At 44.0% G+C, this 23970-nt stretch overlaps 1 protein-coding gene across 1 annotated transcript in view; it reads left to right on the top strand.

Moving 5' to 3' along the window:
* The window catches only part of erbb2 (erb-b2 receptor tyrosine kinase 2), a 39792-nt gene that overhangs the window by 5553 nt on the left and 10269 nt on the right, over positions 1–23970 (top strand). Inside the window, exons 2-17 of the mRNA XM_014158617.2 lie at positions 9317–9468; positions 9572–9758; positions 10081–10221; positions 12119–12187; positions 12303–12418; positions 12662–12803; positions 13092–13226; positions 13327–13453; positions 14009–14082; positions 14312–14402; positions 15162–15364; positions 15618–15747; positions 17417–17513; positions 22630–22784; positions 23057–23104; positions 23481–23619. Coding sequence (XP_014014092.1) covers positions 9317–9468; positions 9572–9758; positions 10081–10221; positions 12119–12187; positions 12303–12418; positions 12662–12803; positions 13092–13226; positions 13327–13453; positions 14009–14082; positions 14312–14402; positions 15162–15364; positions 15618–15747; positions 17417–17513; positions 22630–22784; positions 23057–23104; positions 23481–23619 — 2006 coding nt within the window. The remainder of the gene's footprint in view (positions 1–9316; positions 9469–9571; positions 9759–10080; positions 10222–12118; positions 12188–12302; positions 12419–12661; positions 12804–13091; positions 13227–13326; positions 13454–14008; positions 14083–14311; positions 14403–15161; positions 15365–15617; positions 15748–17416; positions 17514–22629; positions 22785–23056; positions 23105–23480; positions 23620–23970) is intronic.

The raw sequence follows: 23970 nt of genomic DNA, 5'->3' as shown, positions 1-23970 counted from the left end.
TATGGTTGGTTTCATTGACTCTACCCTTTAACTGCCCCTAGTTGACCCATTTTTAGCTACAACTTCCAAGTCCGTTGGAGAGGAAAGTCAGCTTGAGCAAAGTGAGATGTAGAATCACTTGCCTACAAATAGTGTTCCCTACCAAATAATAGGCTTTATGTGCAGAGCTACGCCTACCCTGGCTCAGGCCATCACCCCCGCCAAACACACATGCACAACCAGACAATGATTGATTGGGCACAGTTTGTGCCGTTTTTAAATAACAATTCCTAGGATTTTATATCTACTGCAACACTAGTGGATAATGCTGGAAATACAGGTAAAAGCAAAGTGCTCCAAAAAGGGCCTAAAAAGCATGGCCTTTTATTATAAGCTTAATATGTTATTTCATAACACAGCAAAAAAGGACACTTTTGTTATTTCTGTACTTGAGTATTTATTTCTATGCGTATGAGCATTGAAATTATTGAACATATTGGTAACACATTACTTAAAGCCTGCAGGTATAGTGCTTTACAAGTTGTTATAAGCATATATGAGCCTTTTTATTAACATTTTTATTTAACCTTTATTTAACTGGGCAAGTCAATTAAGAGCTAATTCTTATTTACAATGACGGCCTACACCGGCCAAACCCTAACCCCGACGACGCTGGGCCAATTGTGCACCGCCCTATGGGACTCCCAATCACGGCCGGTTGTGATACAGCCTGGAATCGAACCAGGGTCTGTAGTGACCCATTTGGTCTCTAGCACTGAGATGTAGTGCCTTAGACCGCTGCGCCACTCAGGAGCCCCAATGTCTTTATAATGTCTTATTTTAAAGTTTCACGACATTATAAGGCAGTCAGTCAAACATGCTTGTATGACAAGTTTTACAATGCATTATAACTGCCTGCTTAATGTTTGATTGGCCTACAGTAAAATACATCCACGTTTTACCTGTGGATAAAGCTTGATACCTGTTGATGGAGACGGAGTGAAAAAAGACAAGGGTACGACTGGACTGACTGTTGGATGGATGCTACTACAGCATTCAATTTCAGTTTTGTTTTTGAAGCAGATGCGTTTGCTGCAACACTTCCGTCCTAGGACCTTCCACAGGCTGCGTGCAAAACTAAAATGAACAATCAAATGCAATAGAGCTACATTTTGTGTATTGAGGTTCTCAACGGAAGGGATGTCTACAGTGAAAAGTTGTACGAGCAAGAGACTCTTTTTCTGATACCGGTCCTCAGATTGGTTCGGAGGAGCACTCATGCATGTATTGTGTGTGTTGGACTCTGCCTGCCATTGTATTGACGTGTGTGTGTGTGACAAAGAGTGAATGTTCATGCGCATAGAGTACGCTCTGCACTGCAGCAACAGGTACAGATCCTGTTCTTCCTGTCAGTTGAGCAATACCTGTTTGTACTTGGCAAGGGAAAGGAGGAGGAATGCTTTTGGGGGGAGTTAGAATAGAAATGTATGTTTATCTAAGGCAAGTTGCTAGGATTAGGGTTGTTGGGGAGGCAAAGCCCACCTGAAGGTGCAATCTATAATTTAGTTTCTGTTATTGAGTGGACTATATACAGGACTGAGTGGGAGGGTCTTTGTGGGCCGGTGTACTGATTGGCTGAAATAGAACTATGTTTGTTTTTGTGCTCTTTTTTATTTTTTTACTAGCTTTGATTGTGCATTTGTCCTGTGGCCATCAGAGTACAAAGGAATTCCAGATTTCCCCTTTAAATGATGTCTGTTTATCTGTCAGACAATACTAGGTTTGAAAGGAAGACGTTGAAGTAGTTGAGTATCTTGGGGTAGGAGATGATTAGTGTTCCAGTGAAGGAGGAAGTTGAAGTGGAAGGGGCGGTACAGCAAAGGGAATTGTTTTGGTGTGTCTCGGTGGTGGCAGCTTTTCCGGGTTGAATGAACCTACACCTGCAGTAACATTGCTGGCAGCCGTGAACGTTGTTCTTGTTAGTCAGTGCCCACAACACACACACACCCTTTGCTGACTGGCAGGCTTCCCGTGCAGGTTTGGTTGTGTTTGCTTTCGAACGCTCCTGCAGTGCAGGTATAGGTCACATTCAATTTACATTTAGTAGGTACCCTACTCAAGCTGTCCCAATTAACCTGTCAGTCATGTTAATGGTTGAAAGACATTTGGTACACTCCAACAATGACAAAGCAGTTGACTTGAGACCTTATCGCGAGCAAAGGATTTCCAAGTTTTACGTGGGAAGAAAAATATTTTGATTTGAAAATGTAATCCAATCAAAATATTTGTCTTGGATGACTAGCAATCACATTTCATTAGAAGTTGACGGTTCCCAAAGGTATAGCGGCCAATGGTTTGAAAAGACCCTGTGACTTGAATCTTGAAGTATGCTTTACAAGAAGTAGGACACATTAACGTGTAACATTTTATTTTTCAATTCAAAACCTCAATGGCGTTCCATCCTCACTTTCATAAAGACAAATGTAATCCAGAAAGTATACCCACAAACACTAATAATTACTCTCTCAAAACTAACGTGCAGCTTCATTTTCAAGCAAATGTGTTTGACAATTGCATTCAAATGTCATGATAGACGTGGAATAGTCCGGGGTACGTTGGCTCTGTAGTTTTCACGAGGTTCTCAATGCTGACCGAACTGTTTGGTGTGTTATTTTCTCTTCTTTTCCCCAGAAAACTCCACCACCTGGGTGGTTACTGCAGAAAGCGTTTGGCAAATGGACGTTTCCAAGTGAAGTTGCTAGGATACGGTGTAGAGAAGCGCTATGTAGCCAGCATTAGCCAGCATTAGCGATTAGCGAGCACCTCGGTGAATGTGTGTTTGTTTAGGTGTCAGTGGCATTCCTTTGTTGGGCACTGACACATGCATAACGCCGGCACTTGTGCCCGTCTGAGAAGGAAGGGAAGAGAGGAAGGGAAGGAGATGGTTAGGGAGATCTGAAATGAGGAGAGAGGGAGTAGATAAGGAGAGCTGGAGAAGGAGCGAGAGAGTGAGAGTATTTACAGTAATTGGTTGGATAGGGAAAGGAAGGGGTGGGTTTCTACTCAAGGCCAAAGCCGGACAATGAACAAAACACATACACACACACACACACACACACGCCTGTGTCCATGCGAGTGGGAGTGAGTTTCGGCTTGATTTAGTTGGTCAGTAAAGAAATGAAAGCAGTTTAGAAAAAAATCTAACAAACTCCTCTTTAGCTCCCTACGAAATATTTTACATGACCAAGTCAGTATAACATAAGAAGTTTAAGTATAAGAAGTTTAAGTCATTTGATCTACACTGTAGAAAATAATTTGTTTCAACTTATTATTTACAGTCATAAAGTTGCATGGCCTTTTTAAGCTCTATCAACTTTACATGTCAAGCTATCCTTACTTACACAACATTTACTTTGACTAATAAATGATAGTAAAGTCAACTTCAACATTTGTCAGTATAACCTACTATTCCTAGTTGAATCAATTTCAACTTTAGTTATATCAACTTTATCCTAACTAACACCTAATTTAATAAAACAAAGTCAAGTCAACTTTACAGTTTGTCAGTATAATGTACTATTTATTGTTGAATCAATGGAGGTTTTAGTAGAGATAACTTGCCTCCATTTTGAAAAATGATGTAATATTTTCAATTAATCTAACTTACTATCCAGTTAAGTAGACTATATATGCATTGACTAAACAACCATAACTCTAGCAATGATATAGAGGTTTCAGTGGGGACCATTATACCCCCATCTGCCTCTTAATCATGTGTGAGCTTTTTCACCAGCCAACAGGCCACTTTAACTACAATAACATGACCAGTTTCCGTTTTACTTGTTACTTTTTACATGTGATTGTTTATCTACCTGCATTGAATGCACTAACTGAAGTCGCTCTGGATTAAAGCATCTGCTAAATGAGCCATGGTCAAAAGTAGTGCACTATATATCGCTGAATGATGTCTTGTCGTAGAGATCCGGCATTTACAATAAGGGCGCTATAGTAATCAACTGAAATTGCAGACTTTGAACAAGAAGATGTCCTGTTTGAGCTACAGTCATGGCATTTTGTACATAAATGAATATCCTCATGTGAATCAAGTTTATCATAAGGATCGATAAGCTCCGCCCCTTCAAGTCACAACAGGGAATCGATTTGAATATTTCACAGTCAATTCATTGACAAATCGACTATTCTGTTACTATAAGTATAGTCTAGCGAGACTACTATCAGTATAACTGTCCCTTGTCTGCACATAAAAATAAATAGTGTTTTATATCAGTGCATCTCTCTTTCAAGCAGTGGAGTCTCTGACATCCCATCCATTGTGAGCTATCATAGTTTTGATTTCCAGTGGGGGGAAAAAAATACTACATAGTTTTTTTTCTCTCTCTCATCAATCCATGCAACATATGTTTGGATAACGACCTGTTTACTGTTGCCTTGTATAGCATATAGCATCTCCCACAGTCACACAGTCTTTAGATTAACAAACATTTCCCTTTTTACAACCCCCTTGTCTGTGCTAGCTTGTTAACGTGCAGCTAGGGCTGTGGCGGTCATAACATTTTGTCAGGCGGTGATTGTCAACCAAATATGTGCTGATTTCACGGTAATGTGACATAAACACATTTAGCATCTCCTGTCCTCCACGCATAGCCTACAAGCCACTGATGCAGACCTTTTGGAACATCTACATTTTAAAAAGTCTAAATCCATGTAATATAGCCTACACCATCACAATAAATACGTTATTTATTTTAGACCGGTCTAAAGAAACATGATATGAAGAAAATGTAGTCTTTTTGAGAAGAACAGAATAGCATACTCTGCGTTATCCTTATGTTAGGCCCTGATGTGGCTACCGTATGCCATATGGCTGTGGGCTACACTAGTTCATTTAGCAAACAAGATTTGTTTAGAATTCCGTAGCATTATTTTATAGTATGAAGAATACAATTGAACAAAGCTGAATAAAATAGAAAGGATATTTTCTCAATGATTTGAGGGAGTGCGCACATGCAGCTATTCTGTGTTGAGCGATTAACAAAGAAACAGGTCCTCCTAAATGTTTAATTTTAATACATTCTAAGGCTGCATGATACGACTCTAATGATGTAAGTCGCTCTGGATAAGAGCGTCTGCTAAATTACTAAAATGTAAATTTAAAATGATTTGAAAAAAGTCGCAGGAAAGGCATGAGCTCTGCTTAGTTTTTTTGCGCAGCCTGTACGCACTTCATCAGTCTCTCATTCACAATTTGACAAGCCACTTGATAATGCGTCGAATTTCCCGGCTGCATCCCCTTTGTGTGGCCATAATCCCCCTAAAAAAAAACAGGCCTTTTGCGGCCAGTAGCCGTTATGCCCTTGGGCTGAATATAATAATTATAATCTCCTTCTCCCCGCTGCGTGCCGAAGGACCTCTCACTCACATGGCTCTCAGTCACGTGGTCGGGTCTTTCTCACATGCTACAAGTGAAGACAGACACATCAGGGACGCAACTGCGCTTCCTTATCCAATTCCGAGGCGCATATTGAAGATATTGGAAGAACTGTCCACATTTACTTTTCGTCAGCCAACAAGATGACTAGGCCTAACGAACAGCAAAAGCACTAGCCTATGTCAATCTACTATCCCCCATAGTACAGAAGTTTACCTATTCTGTGCAAGAAATAAATATTCCAAAGAAAGTCCGGGACAGTTGTGGGATGCGATAGATCCCAAGTTAATGCAATGAGCCTGATGCAACAGATGTAAATGTTTACCTTAAAATGTTGATCAACTATTAGGCTATTTCTTGACATTATAAACACAGCAATGCACACACGGAAGTAGGCTATAAGCACAAATGTTCCATTAGCAGGAAAACACCATTCTCAAAAGTGACCACTAATGCGATTATGCATGTAATGCATTTTTATGGTGAAAATGTATCTTGCCCAATCTTGAAACTCTCATGCTGCGTATGTATGCCAGTTAGGCTCTACAACCATTGTAAAGCGGATTGATGTGCTTCATTTTAAGAAGTTATTTGGCCACTTTAGTTGTGATACCTATAGGCTAGGCTACATGAGGTGTGTGACTATGATTTGAAAAAGTTGCTCAAAAAAGCATTCACTGTTTGCCTTAAGCTGGGCATCATTCACAAGTGATAGGCTGATATTGTCACCCATCAGACTATTCTTGATTTAATCTTGTTTTTACAAATACTAAATAATATATGTGTGAAATTTGTTTTGATTTAGAATGGATCATTATCATGCACCTGTCTCGACCCGGGAGCAGTGGGGAAAAAATATATGTAATCTATGCACTTAAATAGTGAATGGAGGATGCTTTTCCCGTGGTTCATTTTCATGCCAGCCAGGTAGGCTATACTCCTGTTTTAATGAGAAGCAATGTGCTTAATATTAGAAAAGTTGAGAAATAAATATAATAGGCCTAGCCTATAGAAAGCTGATGGGATCCTCCTCTTTTTAATAGAGGCCATCATCTCAGTTTTCTCACGCAAATGCATAGCCTATAGAAATGTTGCACAACATGAGCTCACGGGCTCTCATGAAGTGTTTGATTAGATTTTTGATTAGATTTGCATTGATGTCAGAGTGATTAGAGGGACAGTAGAGTGCTGAGTACCAGGCAGTTATCAAGTTTGGTAGGCTACTAATGACCATCAGCAGCATCAGAGCTTGGGGAAGCATAATTACCGTGACTAAACGGTCACATGGAATTTGACTGCCATCATGACTCGTGACCGCTGGTGTGGCAGTAATACGGTCACCGTAACAGCCCTAGGTGCAGCTGATATTATGTAGGTCACTGTGAGAACACTGGGCTGCGTTTAGAACACACTACACGTCACATAGCATGTGATAAGAGCTCGTACACGGTACAGTACTACAGGCGCGATAACGACTCGTATCTCGTTGGCTGCGTCCCACTACATTGCCTATATAGTGCACTACTTTTTACCACAGCCCTAGGGGCATCTTCTCGGACATCTTCAACCTGTCCCAGGCTGTAGTCCCACATGCTTTAAGGAGACCACTATCGTGCCAGTGCCCAAGAAAAACAAGGTGACATGCCAAAAGACTATTGCCCCATCGCGCTCACCTCCGTCATCATGAAGTGCTTTGAGAGCCTGGTCGTGGCCCACATCAAGGTCAGCATGCCAGGCACACTGGACCCACTCCAATTTCCTTTCCGCTCCAACAGATCCAAGGAAGATTCCATTTCCATCACTGTACACATGGCCGTAACCCATTTGTACAAGAGGAACCCCTATGTGAGAATGCTGTTCATTGATTTCAGTTTGGTCTGGACACCCCTCTCTGCTACTGGATCCTGGACTTCCTGATGGGCAAACCACAGGCTGTGAGGATTGGCAACAACAACACCTCCATTCTGACTCTTAACACAGGGGCCCACCTGGGGTGTTTTCTCAGTCCTCTGCTGTACTCCCTGTTCACACACGACTGCGTGGCTTTGCACAACACCAACTCTATCATCAAGTTTGCTGACAACACCACGGTTGTAGGACTGATAACCAACAATGATGAGTCAGCCTATAGGGAGGAGGTAAGTGAACTGCCATTGTGGTGTCATGACAACAACTCCCTCAATGTCAGCAAAACAAAGGACTTGATTGTTGACCTCAGAAAGCAGAGGAGGGAACATGCCCCGATCCACATAAACGGGAGTCACAAGTTTTAAGTTCCTCTGCGTTCACATCGAGGACTTGTCATGGACCACCAATACCACCACTCTTGTCAAAAGGGTGCAACAGCGTCTCTACTTTCTAAGGCGGCTGAAGAAATTTGGCACGCCGCCCCGTATCCTCTCAAAATACTACCGCTGCACCATCGAGAGCGTCCTGACTGGTTGCATCATAGCATGGTACGGGAATTGCTCTTTCCACAACCGCAAGGCCCTCCAGCGGGTGTTGAAGATGGCCCAGTATATCACTGGGACCATGCGCTCACCCGTCCAGGATATCAACTCAAAACGGAACCTGGGGAAGGCACTCAGCATCATCAAGGACCCCACACACCCCAGCTAAGAGCTGTTCTCTCCATTACTGTCGGGCATGATACCAACAGGCTCAGAGACAGTTTCTATCTACAAGCAATCAGACTGCTGAACACTTGAACAGGTCTGACCACCTGCTCTGATTCTCCACACCTTAGCACACATGCACTCACTCATGCACACACACACACACCCACAGACACACACACATATACATTAAAGCTACACACACATCACAACTTCTGCTACCAGACTCTTACTATACTGCTCAATTTATACACTTGACCCCATCCTCCCCTTCCACAATACACAAGTAAATATTGGACTATAAATTGTGCCTTCCTGTATTACAATTAAGCTAAAATATTTATTATATTCTACTGACATTTACTTGTTCGTATTCGTGTGTTTTGATTATTTCTTGTTTGCTTGTTTGCATTGTCGAATCAACAAGTAAGCATTTAGTTGGACGGTGTATACCATAATTATCCCGCACCTACAACCAATAAAAACTTGAATCTTTAAACTTGATGGGCCCTGGTCAAAAGCAGTGCACTATGTAAGGAAAAGGGTGCCATTTGAGACGAAGCCATGCACTTTGGAGACCCTTGGCAGAGGCTCAGCCATTGGCCAAATCATCTTCCTCTCTCTCTCTGCATTTTCTGTGTCCCTGTATCCTGTGTCACCCAGTGTCCTGCTTGCTGTCTCCAAAAAGAGGGAAAGTGATAGCCCTGGAGGAGGGAGGAGAAGGAGGGAGAATGAGAATGAGAGGGAGGGGGAGGAGGGAGAGAGGGGGTGGAAGTGAACTTCTGGACGGAGGGTTGAAAAAAGTGTTATGGGAGTCTTCCAGGGATCTGGGGAAGTAATTTCGTGTGTGTGTGTGTGTGTGTGTGTGTGTGTGTGTGGAAGACTCAAGGCTCTCCTTTCTTTCCTGTCTTTAGGAAAAATGATGTCAGTGTGCACACTATACAGACAATATGCATATGACTGTATTCATGCTATGGTAGAGGGAGGAAAACACCTATAGTGAATCTTAAAGTCAAAAAAGACATGTATTACATGGTGTACTGTATATTGTCAGTTGTTGATACACCTGCAGTGTATGTGACAATAAAACACCTCCATTTGTTTTCTGCACATGCAACAGAAATGGCACACCCGATTTACCATTTTACCCAAAGGCGTCAAGATGCGCGAAAACACTGGTTGACACAAAGCCCTGCTTCAACTCAGGATCCTGTTCTTTAAATTAAAGGTAACATGTATTAACGTATCTATTTTTGTGTGTGTGTGTTGTCAGTGTGCCTGGGCACAGACATGAAGCTGGCCCTGCCCTCCAGTCTGGAGAACCACTATGAGACACTGCGGCTGCTCTACACTGACTGCCAGGTGGTGCACGGCAACCTAGAGATCACACATCTTCGGGGCAAGCCGGACCTCTCCTTCCTACAGGTATGTTTTCTTTGCCTGGTTTTTTTTTTTTTCCCTCACCTGTTAAAAATGCTAACATCCCTCCCTTACCCCCTTTCTTCCCTCCCTCCCTCCCCCTCTCCAGGGTATCGTGGAGGTGCAGGGCTACGTCTTGATTGCCCGTGTGTCTGTGAGTGTGGTGCCGCTGGACAACCTGCGCATCATCCGGGGAAGCCAGCTGTACAACTCCAGCTATGCTCTGGCTGTCCTGGACAACACCCTCCCTCAAGAAGGGGTGGGCCTGAGGGTGCTCCGCCTCCGCAGTCTCACAGGTGAGGGAGGGGCCAGAGAGTGAGAGGGAAGTCTTTTTGGGATACAGGAGGGATGTAATCGTAATTGAATGAAGGGATGGATTGGATACTTATAGGCCCATTTTAAAATTCTTTAAAAGTGCATCTTTCCTTCTTTGTCGTAACAACTAATTAGACATGATTGAACAGGTGAATGCAAGGGCTTTACCACATGGCTTTTTCCTGTCCAGTCATTTCTCATCAGTGATTACTTCAAGGAACATAACCTCTTGTTAGGTTTTTTTGTCAGTTCCTCTGAACATTTTGAACTGAGCCTTCCCTCCCTGTCATGTTAACCCCATAGAGATCCTGCTGGGTGGAGTGCACATTTGGGGAAACCACCAGCTCTGTTTCCCAGACCCCCAGCACATGGAGTGGAGGGACACACTGGATGAAAAGAACACGCATGCCAAGCAGCTCCGCCTGCAGGCCCGGGCCCCCAACTGTGAGTGTTCCTGTTATGGGAGTTTATACACACACACACACACGTACACTCACACGTGTACACACACACACACACACACACACACACACACACACACACACACACACACGTGTACACTCACACGTGTACACACACACACACACACACACACACACACACACACACACACACACACTGACACACACACACGTACACACACACATGTACACACTCACGTGTACACACACACATGTACACTCACGACACACACACACACACACACACACACACACACACACACATACACACAGTGCCTTTGCAAAGTATTCAGACCCCATTACTTTTCCCACATTTTGTTAGGTTACAGCCTTATTCTAAAATGCATTATTTGTTTTTTCCCCTCATCAATCTACACAATACCCCATAATGACGAAGCAAAAAAAAAGTTTTTTTAGTAAAAAAATAAATAATTGTTGCTAATTTATACAAAAATAAAATACATTTACAGAGGTATTCAGACCCTTTACTCTGAGCTTTGTTGAAGCACCGTTGGCAGCAATTACAGCCTCCAGTCTTCTTGGGTATGACGCTACAAGCTTGGCACACCTGTATTTGGGGAGTTTTTCCAGTTCTTCTTTGCAGATCCTCTCAAGCTCTGTCAGGTTGGATGGGGAGTGTAGCTGCACAGCTATTTTCAGGTCTCTCCAGAGATGTTCAAGTCCGTGCTCTGGCTGGGCCACTCAAGGACATTCAGAGACTTGTCCCGAAGCCACTCCTGCATTGTCTTGGCTGTGTGCTTAGAGTCGTTGTCCTGTTGGAAGGTGAACCTTCACCCCTAGCCTGAGGTCCTGAGCGCTCTGGAGAAGGTTTTCATCAAGGAACTATCTGTACTTTGCGCCGTTCATCTTTGCCTTGATCCTGACTAGTCTCCCAGTCCCTGCCGCTGAAAAACACCTCCACAGCATGAAGCTGCCACCACCATGCTTCACTGTAGGGATGGTGCTGGGTTTCCTCCAGACGTGAAGCTTGGCATTGAGGCCAAGGAGTTGAATCTTGGTTTCATCAGACCAGAGAATCTTGTTACTCATGGTCTGAGAGTCTTTAGGTGCCTTTTGGAAAACTCCAAGCGGCCTGTCATGTGCCTTTTACTGAGGAGGGGCTTCCGTCTGGCCGCTCTACCATAAAGGCCTGATTGGTGGAGTGCTGCAGAGATGGTTGTCCTTCTGGAAGGTTCTCGCATCTCCACAGATGAACTCTAGAGCTCTGTCAGAGTAACCATCATGTTCTTGGTCACCTCCCTGACCAAGGCCCTTCTCCCCCAATTGCTCAGTTTAGCCAGGCAGCCAGCTCTAGGAAGAGTCTCGGTGGTTCCAAACTTATTCCATTTAAGAATGATGGAGGCCATTGTGTTCTTGGGGACCTTCAATGCCTCGACACAATCCTGTCTCGGAGCTCTATGGACAATTTCTTCAACCTCATGGCTTGGTTTTTGCTCTGACATGCACTGTCAACTGGTGGGACCTTATATCGACCAAATCATGTCCAATCAATTTAATTTACCGCAGGTGGACTCTAATCAAGTTGTAGAAACAGCTCAAGGATGATCAATGGAAACAGGATGCACCTGCACTCAATTTCAAGTCTCATAGCAAAGGTTGTGAATACTTATGTAAATAAGGTATTTCTGTTTTTTTTCTTTCTTCTAAAACCCTGTTTTCACTTTGTCATTAGGGGGTATTGTGTGTAAATTGCTGAGGACTTTTTTTTCCCGAAGGCACTGTACATCCCAATTGTCAGTCAACTATCACTATGATTGGAATGTGGTCAGTCTCTGCAACAGTCTGTCTCCAGAGGTCAATGTTTGGTCAACGTCGGTGACCGTCTATCAAGGTGTTGTTGAGTCTGTCTTTTGTCCCAGGTCCAAAGTGCTCCCCTGCCTGTGTAAAGCGAAGCTGCTGGGGAGAGACGGAGAAAGACTGCCAGACCCGTGAGTCTGTCTCTTTCCATCATTTCTTCTCTCAATCTGTTTGTCTTTGTCTCCATTCTGTCTATGCCCCTCTCTCTGTCTCTCTCTCTCACACACTTTCTCTCTTCCCTTATAGTGACCCATGTGCACTGTGCATCGGGGTGTCTGCGCTGTAAGGGACCCGATCCCAATGACTGCTGCCACATGCAGTGTGCTGCCGGCTGCACTGGGCCCAAAGACTCAGACTGCCTGGTGAGAATACTGCCATTCCACACACACACACACAGCAACTCCCTGTCTTAGTTTAAATAATGTGTCTTGACTCTTGCCTCCAATGTGTCAATTTTCCACTGTATTGGTTCCTACAGTTGCGCCACGAGAAAATACTGTGGTGTTACATACGCGTTGCGGCAATTGTTCTGCCAATACTGCAGCACAACCTAACTTTTTCATTTCCTTCGGACAAATTTCTAAAGAACTGCCTCTGTTTTACAGTCGTGCCGTCACTTTAATGACAGCGGGACGTGTAAAGACAACTGTCCGCCCCCCACCATCTACGACCCGGTCACCTTCGTGTCAAAACCCAACCCCAACAGGAAGTTCAGCTTCGGGGCCACCTGCGTCAAGACATGTCCCTGTAAGCTTGGCTTACTTTCCTGTATATATAAATGTCCCTTTTTCTATGTTTGTCTCTCTCCTTTCTCTCTGTCTCTTTAAGGAATTATATTGTCTCGATCTCTATCGCTCCCTCTCACCTATTTCTTCTTAACACACACTCTCTCTCTCTCAATTCGTTTTAGGTCAATTCAAAAGGCTTTATTGGCATGGAGAGTGTAGCGACACATACTGTACATTGCCAAAGAAAACATATAGAAACAGAAATATCTAAATTTATATTTTAAAATCAACATCTCTCTTTCTATAGATAACTACCTAGCCATGGAGGTGGCCTGTACCATGGTGTGTCCTAAAGCTAACCAGGAAGTGATTATCACCCAGCCTGACGGCAAGGAGACACAGACACAGAAGTGTGACAAGTGTGAAGGGGAATGTCCAAAAGGTTTGTGTGTGTTTTTGAGTTCGTATGTGCTCATATGTTAACATGTGTTAACATTTGCGTGTGTGCTTGTTCACCCTGACTGTATCTATGTGTGTTCCAGTGTGCTATGGGCTGGGCATGGGTGATCTCCAGAGCTCCTCCTGGGTGAGCTCCTCCAACGTGGCCCAGTTCACTGGCTGCAATAAGATCTATGGCAGTCTGGCTTTCCTTCCACAGAGCTTCACAGGGTAACTGCTTTACATCTCTTTTTTTACCTTATATCTGGCCCACTAAGAGAGGGGGATTTGTCTGTTACCAACAGCCACTAAAAACCTGGGTTCAACCTGGGCGAGGTTTTCAGTTTACAGGCAAGCTCAATCCAGCAGTCAGGTCCGAGCCTCTTGCCCGAGCCTCGTGCCCGAGCCTCTTGCCCATTATTGTGCCATCTCCATGCAAGCCATTGCGTGCTATCACCAGAAAGACTCAACAAGGGACTTCTTCCTGTAAATAACTAGTATGGAAGAACTTGTCACATTCACGCTTCCTCACGGGAAGCAATCACTTGTGGAGTCTCTCGGTTTCAAACCTTTCTGGCACTAGCACGCACTGCCTCGCACGGATATGACACAATAATGGGCAAGTGGCTATTGTGTAGCAGTATTACCCTCCAGGGTGATGTCACAGCAGCTATTTTATGCCTGAAAGCTCACCTCACATTAGCTGTCACATGTTGAGTTGTTATGGTATTGTTCATGTCCATATTGACCACACTCAACGTGTGATCTCTGTGTTCCTTTGTCCAGGGACCCATTGGCTAACATGACAGGTCTGACCCTTAGTGAGCTGGATGCATTTAAGGATTTGGTGGAGATCACAGGTACTGAACACACGCGTACACATACATGTACACATTAACACACATATACACGCACACACTCACTCACACACGCACACACGACACACACACACACACACACACACACACACACACACACACACACACACACACACACACACACACACACACACACACACACACTCTTTACTTTCTTTTGGGATAGTATTGATTCTGTATGCGCGTTTGTGTGTGTTTCTGTTCCCTACAGGATATCTGTACATTGATGCGTGGCCAGCCAACTGGACTAACCTGAGTGTGTTTGAAAACCTGAAAGTGATCCGAGGAAGGATGCTCTATAAGTAAGTCTGTAGAACTGTCCATCGGTCTGTTCGTCTCCGCCATATCATTACAGTATTATGTCTGTTTGTCAGTCCGCCGGTCCACTAGTTTTGGTCTACTAATGTTTCATGAAGTCTGTCTTTATATAATAATCCTTTTTTTCTGTTTGTTTTGCCAGTCAATATCAATTATATCTATCTACCTGTCTCGCTGTCTCTGTCTATCTGCCTGCCTGTCTAGGTTTGTCCTCATATGTGTCCATGTTATATGTATGTCTGCCTGTCTGTCTGGTCAAGGATCCCTTGAACTTTGGGTTATAAAAGCTAATGATTACCTAGCACAGCTGCCTGAGGCTGCAGGGTGATGTTGTAAATATTGCAGGTTAGTGGATGGAAGTCTGTGCAATTGCTACTGGTATGGCGTTTTCTGCTTTCCATTTTCTGTGTTTCTGTCAAGCTATCTACTCTTTCACTCCTCCCCTTACCCTTCTTCTACCATCCTATCTCCTCTTAACCCCATTTTCTCCTCCAACTTTGTTCACACCCAAAAATACATTTTAAATGTTGTAAATAACGGGAGCTCTCATACTATACCGATTTGCATTGTGTGTGGTGCTTGTATCGCGCTGTAACTAAATCTGCTGTTAAACTAAACTAACAGCATAAGTCACGCTGCAGAATATAACTTGACTTACAGTGCGTTAGCTCACAGCGCAAGTGTCTTCGCCCATACTACTAAATGAATAAATGTGCTCCCTCCTCTCCTCTCTTTCCTTTTAGAGGAGTGTTCTCTCTGGGGGTCCAGTCAATACAGATCCGTTCTCTGGGTCTGCGGTCACTCAGGAGCATCAGCGGGGGTCTGGTCCTGCTCCACAACAACTCCCAGCTCTGCTACACCCAGGACCTGCCCTGGGGGACCCTGCTGCACCCCACCCAGGGGCCCCACCGAATCGTCAATGCCAACCAGGACCCCCAGGAGTGTGGTATGCGTAATGCGCACACATTCATGAATGAAAACAAGCAGCACACGTGCATGCTAATATGCACATTTTGTGGATGTCGATGTTTATGCGTGTGTGTATGGTGGTTGTGTGTTGAGAGGGAAGAAACATCAGCGTGTGTGTGTATTCATGTGTGTGAATGTTAGTATTTTCCATGTGGCACCAAAAGCGGTGTCCTTGGTGATCAGTAAAGTTCATTGAATCTAATTGAATTCTCCCTGTCTTCTCCTCCTAGTGGCGGAGGGCCGTGTGTGTCACCTGCTGTGTGCTAATGGCTGCTGGGGGCCAGGGCCCAGCCAGTGTGTGGCCTGTGTGAAATTCCAGCGTGGGAAGGAGTGCGTGGAGGAGTGCGACATCTATCAAGGGTGAGAGACGGTCAAACAATCTGTCATACGCACATGAACACGCGTTCTCCCCGCTTCTATGGCTGGAGAATAAGTCGGAGGAGTGTGTGGAGGAGTGCAATATCTTTCAGGGCTGATTGACGAATGGGATGCCGTTAGTAACAACCGTATGTTATGAAAAAGGTGCATTTTGTGCCATGAAATGCAAACATTGCTGTCTTTTCCTTCCACAAAATGGAGATGGTCAAAAATGAATAGGGAGTGTACTGTATGTCAGAGCAAATCCATACAAATGTGGAAATGACAAGTGGATCAAGTGATAAAGCATTTAGTCAATCAATCGAAAAGCTTTTATTGTTGAATCTGCTCTCTGGTTCCTTTGGTTGATCCAGACCAAAGCAGCTTGTACAGTATTACATGCTGACTACACTGGCGATCCCGCACATGTTGATTTTGTCCATCATGACACACAGGTTAAAATATCTAAACCAACTGTGAACCAAGTATATTAATTTGGGGGCATGTCGAAAACACACATGACACATTGACCAGGAGTCATACAAAATTGTGTGTTTCTGTACTCTGACTATTAACACTAGAAAATCTGGGGCGTTGAGCAATCCCGTTCATGAAGCTGGTTGAGAGAATGCCAAGAGTGTGCAAAGCTGTCATCAAGGCAAAGGGTGGCTACTTTAAAGAATCTCAAATATAAAATACATTTTGATTAGTTTAACACTTTTTTGGTTACTACATGATTCCATATGTGTTATATCATGTCTTCACTATTATTCTACAATGTAGAAAATAGTAAAAAAAAAAACCCTGGAATGAGTAGGTGTGTCCAAACTTTTGACTGGTACTGCATCAGAATTTTGCACAAAAATAAAAGGAAAGAGTAACACAAGGCTATGTACAAGGAGTACCGGTACAGAGTCAATGTGTGGGGGTACGAGGTAGTTGAGGTGATTGAGGTAATATGTACATGTAGTTGGGGTAAAAGTGACAAGGCAATCAGGATAGACAAACAGAGTAGCAGCAGCACGTGTGTGTGTTTTGTTCATTAGGACACACTATGTTAAACATTTTGCAACAGAAAACATAAATCCAGCCCAGGTAGTTCCTCCCTGTTTCAGTCTGTTTCATTCTGTTTGGTGTCTAATGAACACAACCCAGTATTATGTAGCTCTGGTCAAAAGTAGGGCACTGTATAGACTGGTGTATCATCTAGCAACAAAACTGATGCGAGCACAACTTTGGGGCAAAACAGACAGGGTTGGCTTCGTTTCAAAGGATTATTGACAACGTGAGCTATATTTTGTCTCCAAATGTTTATTGAAAACACAAAACAATTTGCACAATACGCACTTGTTGTCTCTCAAATACATCGCTACAGTTGTTGGTTAGCTAGCTAGCAAATTCTTGCCATATTAGCATAAACATGAAAAAGTAAGTCAAAACACCTCAAAACAGGATATGGGATCAAGAATAAGATACAGCTAGCTTAAAAGAGCCACCTATGATTTAATGATCATCTTGAGATCATCTTGTGATGCAGGTAGAGTGTGTGGACTGTTTGGATGTGTAAATAAGGCCATGATGTTGATGATTTGTGATGATAATGATAACAGTGATAATGACTGTGACAATGGTGATGAGGACGATGTTGCTGATGATGATGTGTTTGGTGCAGTTCCCCGAGGGAGTTTTTCGACAGCTCCGAGAGAGTCTGTGGCGCCTGTCACTCAGAGTGTCGCCCCATCAATGGCTCTGCCTCTTGCCTAGGCCCGGTAAGATGTGTGTTTTCGTATATGAGTGGGTGTTTGTGTGTTAAGTTTGTGTGTACACTCTATTTTCCTCTGTTTGTGTGTATTTTCATTCATTAGTTTTTCTTTGTTTTCATTTACAGTGCTGTGAAAAAGTAATTGCCCCCTTTCTAATTTTCTCTACTTTTGCATAGTTTTGATCCCGAATGTTATCAGATCTTCAACCGAAACCTAATAATAAAATCGACGACCTACGAGGAAGATTAAACTAGCAACTGGACATTAAAAACGAATATCTTATGCTTCACGGAGTCGTGTCTGAACGACGACATTATCAACATACAGCTGGCTGGTTATATGCTGTATCGGCAGGATAGAACAACGCCGTCTGGTGAGACAAGGGGGGGCGGACTATGTCTATTTGTAAACAACAGCTGGTGCACGATATTTAAGGAAGTCTCAAGGTTTTGCTCGGCTGAGGTAGAGTATCTCATGATAAGCTGGAGACCACACTATCTACCTAGAGAGTTTATCTGTATTTTTCGTAGCTGTCTACATACCACCACAGACCGATGCTGGCACTAAGACCGCACTCAATTAGCTGTATTCCACCATAAGCAAACCGGAAAACTCTCATCCAGAGGCGGCGCTCCTAGTGGCCGGGGACTTTAATGCAGGGAAACTTAAATCCTTTTTACCAAATTTCTATCAGCATGTTAAATGTGCAACCAGAGGGGGGAAAAAACTCTAGATCACCTGTACTCCATGCACAGAGACGCGTACAAAGCTCTCCCTCGCCCTCCATTTGGCAAATAACACTGAGAGCACCAGCTGTTCCGGACGACTGTGTGATCACGCTCTCCGCAGCCAATGTGAGTAAGAACTTTAAACAGGTCAACATTCACAAGGCCGCAGGGCCAGACGGATTACCAGGACTTGTACTCCGACCATGCGCTGACCAACTGGCAAGTGTCTTCACTGACATTTTCAAACATCTCCCTGTCTGATTCTGTAATACCAACATGTTTTAAGCAGACCACCATACTCCCTGTGCCCAAGAACACTAAGGTAACCTGCCTAAATGACTACCAACCCGTAGCACTCACGTCTGTAGCCATGAAATGCTCTGAAAGGCTGGTCATGGCTCACATCAACACCATTATCCCAGAAACCCTAAACCTACTCCAATTTCCATACCACCCCAACAGATCCACATATGATGCAATCTCTATTGCACTCCACACTGCCCTTTCCCACCTGGACAAAAGGAACACCTATGTGAGAATGCTATTCATTGACTACAGCTCAGCGTTCAACACCATAGTGCCCTCAAAGCTCATCACTAAGCTAAGGACCCTGGGACTAAACATCTCCCTCTGCAACTGGATCCTGGACTTCTTGACGGGCTGCCCCCAGGTGGTAAGGACCTCTCCCTCAATGTGATCAAGACAAAGGAGATTATTGTGGACTACAGGAAAAGGAGGACCTAGCACAACATCGACAGGGCTGTAGTGGAGCAGGTTGAGAGCTTCAAGTTCCTTGGTGTCCACATCACCAACGAACTATCATAGTCCAAACACACCAAGACAGTTGAGAAGAGGGCACGACAAAACCTATTCCCCCTCAGGAGACTGAAAAGATTTGGCATGGCATCCTCAGATCCTCAAAAGCTTCTACAGCTGCACCATTGAGAGCATTCTGACTGGTTGCATCACTGCCTGGTATGGCAACTACTCGGCCTCCGACCGCAAGGCACTACAGAGGGTAGTGCGTACGGCCCAGTACATCACTGCGGCCACGCCTCCTGCCATCCAGGACCTCTATACCAGGCGCTGTCAGAGGAAGGCCCTAAAAATTGTCAAGGACTCCAGCCACCCTAGTCATAGACTGTTCTCTGCGCTATCGCGCGGCAAGCAGTACTTAAGCGCCAAGTCTAGGTCCACATCTAATAAAATGGCTACCCAGACTATTTGCATTGCTCACCCCCTGTTTTACGCCGCTGCTACTCTGTTATTATCTATGCATAGTCAAATCAAATCAAATCAAATTTATTTTTATATAGCCCTTCGTACATCAGCTGATATTCTCAAAGTGCTGTACAGAAACCCAGCCTAAAACCCCAAACAGCAAGCAAAGCATGTGAAAGAAGCACGGTGGCTAGGAAAAACTCCCTAGGAAAAACTCCCTAGAAAGGCCAAAAACCTAGGAAGAAACCTAGAGAGGAACCAGGCTATGAGGGGTGGCCAGTCCTCTTCTGGCTGTGCAGGGTGGATATTATAACAGAACATGGTCAAAATGTTAAAATGTTAAAATGTTCATAAATGACCAGCATGGTCAAATAATAATAATCATAGTAGTTGTCGAGGGTGCAACAAGCACGTCCGGTGAACAGGTCAGGGTTCCATAGCCGCAGGCAGAACAGTTGAAACTGGAGCAGCAGCACGGCCAGGTGGACTGGGGACAGCAAGGAGTCATCATACCAGGTAGTCCTGAGGCATGGTCCTAGGGCTCAGGTCCTCCGAGAGAAAGACAGAAAGAGAGAAAGAGAGAATTAGAGAGAGCATATTTAAATACACACAGGACACCGGATAAGACAAGAGAAATACTCCAGATGTAACAGACTGACCCTAGCCCCCGACACATAAACTACTGCAGCATAAATACTGGAGGCTGAGACAGGAGGGATCAGAAGACACTGTGGCCCCATCCGATGATACCCCGGACAGGGCCAAACAGGCAGGATATAACCCCACCCACTTTGCCAAAGCACAGCCCCCACACCACTAGAGGGATGTCTCCAACCACCAACTTACCGTCCTAAGACAAGGCCGAGTATAGCCCACAACGATCTCCGCCATGGCACAACCCAAGGGGGGGCGCCAACCCAGACAGGAAGACCACGTCAGTGACTCAACCCACTCAAGTGACGCACCCCTCCCATGGACGGCATGGAAGAACACCAGTAGGCCAGTAACTCAGCCTCTGTAAAAGGGTTAGAGGCAGAGAATCCCAGTGGAAAGAGGGGAACCGGCAAGGCAGAGACAGCAAGGGCGGTTCGTTGCTCCAGCCTTTCCGTTCACCTTCACACTCCTGGGCCAGACTATACTTAATCATAGGACCTACTGAAGAGATAAGTCTTCAGTAAAGACTTAAAGGTTGAGACTGAGTCTGCGTCTCTCACATTGGTAGGCAGACCATTCCATAAAAATGGAGCTCTATAGGAGAAAGCCCTACCTCCAGCCGTTTGCTTAGAAATTCTAGGGACAATTAGGAGGCCTGCGTCTTGTGACCGTAGCGTACGTGTAGGTATGTACGGCAGGACCAAATCGGAAAGATAGGTAGGAGCAAGCCCATGTAATGCTTTGTAGGTTAGCAGTAAAACCTTGAAATCAGCCCTTGCCTTAACAGGAAGCCAGTGTAGGGAGGCTAACACTGGAGTAATATGATCACATTTTTTGGTTCTAGTCAGGATTCTAGCAGCCGTATTTAGCACTAACTGAAGTTTATTTAGTGCTTTATCCGGGTAGCCGGAAAGTAGAGCATTGCAGTAGTCCAGCCTAGAAGTAACAAAAGCATGGATTAATTTTTCTGCGTCATTTTTGGACAGAAAATTTCTGATTTTTGCAATGTTACGTAGATGGAAAAAAGCTGTCCTTGAAACAGTCTTGATATGTTCTTCAAAAGAGAGATCAGGGTCCAGAGTAACGCCGAGGTCCTTCACAGTTTTATTTGAGACGACTGTACAACCATCCAGATTAATTGTCAGATTCAACAGAAGATCTCTTTGTTTCTTGGGACCTAGAACAAGCATCTCTGTTTTGTCCGAGTTTAAAAGTAGAAAGTTTGCAGCCATCCACTTCTTTATGTCTGAAACACAGGCTTCTAGCGAGGGCAATTTTGGGGCTTCACCATGTTTCATTGAAATGTACAGCTGTGTGTCGTCTGCATAGCAGTGAAATTTAACATTATGTTTTCGAATGACATCCCCAAGAGGTAAAATATATAGTGAAAACAATAGTGGTCCTAAAACGGAACCTTGAGGAACACCGAAATTTACAATTGATTTGTCAGAGGACAAACCATTCACAGAGACAAACTGATATCTTTCCGACAGATAAGATCTAAACCAGGCCAGAACTTGTCCATGTAGACCAATTTGGGTTTCCAATCTCTCCAAAAGAATGTGGTGATCGTCACTTTAATAACTCTACCACATGTACATATTACCTCAATTACCTTGACTAACCGGTACCCCCTGTATATAGTCTCGCTATTGTTATTTTACTGCTGCTCTTTAATTACTTGTTCCTTTTATTTCTTATTCGTATTTTTTAAACTGCATTGTTGGTTAGGGGCTTGTAAGTAAGCATTTCACTGTTGTATTCGGCGCATGTGACTAAGATTTGATTTGATTTGGTGGTGGTTGTGTGATGGTTTGAGGATGCTTAGCTGCCTCAGGTCCTGGATGACTTGGCCTAATAGAACGAACCATTAATTCTGCTCTGTATCAGAAGATTCTACAGGAGAATGTCAGGCCCATCCGTCTGTGAGCTGAAGCGCAGCTGGGTCATGCAGCAAGACAATGATCTAAGACACACAATTAAGTCTACATGAAAATGGTTAAAAGGCAACACATTTGAAGTTTCGGAATGGCCTAGTCAAAGTCCAGACTTAATTCCAATTCAAATGTTGTGGCTTGAAACGAGCAGTTCATGCTTTGAAACCCACAATTGTTGCTGAGTTAAAGCAGTTCTGCATGCAAGAGTGGGCCAAAATTCCCCCTCAGTGACATGAGAGACTGATCAACAACTACAGGAAGCATTTGGTTGCAGTCGTTGCAGCTAAAGGTGGCACAACCAGTTATTGAGTGTAAGGGGGCACTTCCTTTTTCACACAGGGGAATTAGGTGTTGCGTAACTTTAATTAAATAAATAAAAACATTTTTTTTTTATGTGCGTATTTGTAAACTCAGTTTCCCTTTATCTAATATTAGGTTTGGGTTGAAGATCTGATAACATTCAATATAAAAAAATATGCAAAAACAGATCAAATCAGGAAGGGGGCAAAAACGTTTTACTATATGTGTTTTTAAATACTGTGTGTGTGTGAATCTAAGCTCTCTCTTTCGTCTTACCTATAGGGGGCCCACCAATGTACAGATTGCCTGCACTACCAGGATGGGGAGGTGTGTGTGGAGAAATGTCCCAGTGGGTTGAAGGAGGAGCAGCACACTGTGTGGAAATACAGCAACGCCACGGGCCACTGCCTCTCCTGCAACACCAACTGCACACTCTCGTGAGTGTACACACACACAGACACACACACACACACAAACTTAAACAGACACACACACACAGATGTGACATGAGACATACACAAACACACAGGCATGTGATCGCATACACACACACACACAAATGGGCATGATGCTGCAAACACACACGCAAACTTAAACACACACACAGATATGACGTGAGATATACACATACAAACATGTGCGTGAACACACACACACACACACACCACCACCAAACTGCACAATGCTAATGCTGCTTTTTCTTCCTTAGGTGCACTCAGAAGGATGAAAGAGGCTGCCCCATCCATACTAAAACAGGGTAAGGTTTTCCATCACAAATATCTGTCATGTTCTGCAATACTCTGATATCCTATTGTCTTTCTTTTTCAATGTGTTTCTTTTTTCTCCAAGCCACACCCACCGCGTTGGTGCTGTTTCTCCCCTCTATCCAACTCTCTCCCGTTCTCTCTTATCCAACTGTCGTAAAAAATGTAATCTTTCATCTCTCCTGCTCTATAACTGAAGTTCTCCAGTGTCTTTGAGCCTTTTGTCCTGTTGGTCAGAGGATTACTTCATCTGCTTCAATGCATTCACAAAATATTCACAAGGAAGCCAAGAGGTTTATGAATGTGTAGTAGCATTAATAAAAGTAGTAGGTACTTGATGAATGTGAATGTTGCTCTCTGTCTTTCCAGGCCGGGCACTTCGATCGCAGCTGCGGTGGGCGGGGCGGTGCTCTTCCTCATCCTATTGGGTCTGCTGGTGTTCTACCTACGCCGACAGAAACAGCTCAAGAGGAAGGAGACATTGAGGAGGATCCTCCAGGAGCATGAGGTGGGTGTTGGCACTGCCATTACACATGGGGCTGGCGCGAAGCATCATGGGGGTTGTTGTTCAAAAGACAGAATTTGAAAAATGATTAATGCGACGCTTGTAAATTCTATCTTTGTAATATCAATAGGTCGCTACTTGTAGAGATCATACAATATGTTAATAAGCTCTCTGTCTTATAGTTACAGGGGTTAAAGTTCTCTGTCACTGCGACGGATTTCCTTCATGGATTCGTCTTCTTTTTTTAATATCATTGAAAAGTTTCATTCATGTACAGAATGATCCTCTTGCCCGAGGAACATGGTCATGCCTTTTTTGTTTCTTTTTTTGTTGTTGTTAATTTTGAACATGAAA

Source organism: Salmo salar, chromosome ssa19 (genome assembly GCF_905237065.1).
Source record: "Salmo salar chromosome ssa19, Ssal_v3.1, whole genome shotgun sequence".
In the NCBI taxonomy this organism is placed as follows: Eukaryota; Metazoa; Chordata; class Actinopteri; order Salmoniformes; family Salmonidae; genus Salmo; species Salmo salar.
The sequence above is the reverse complement of the archived record's forward strand: the minus strand, read 5'-3'. Positions and strand labels throughout refer to the sequence as shown.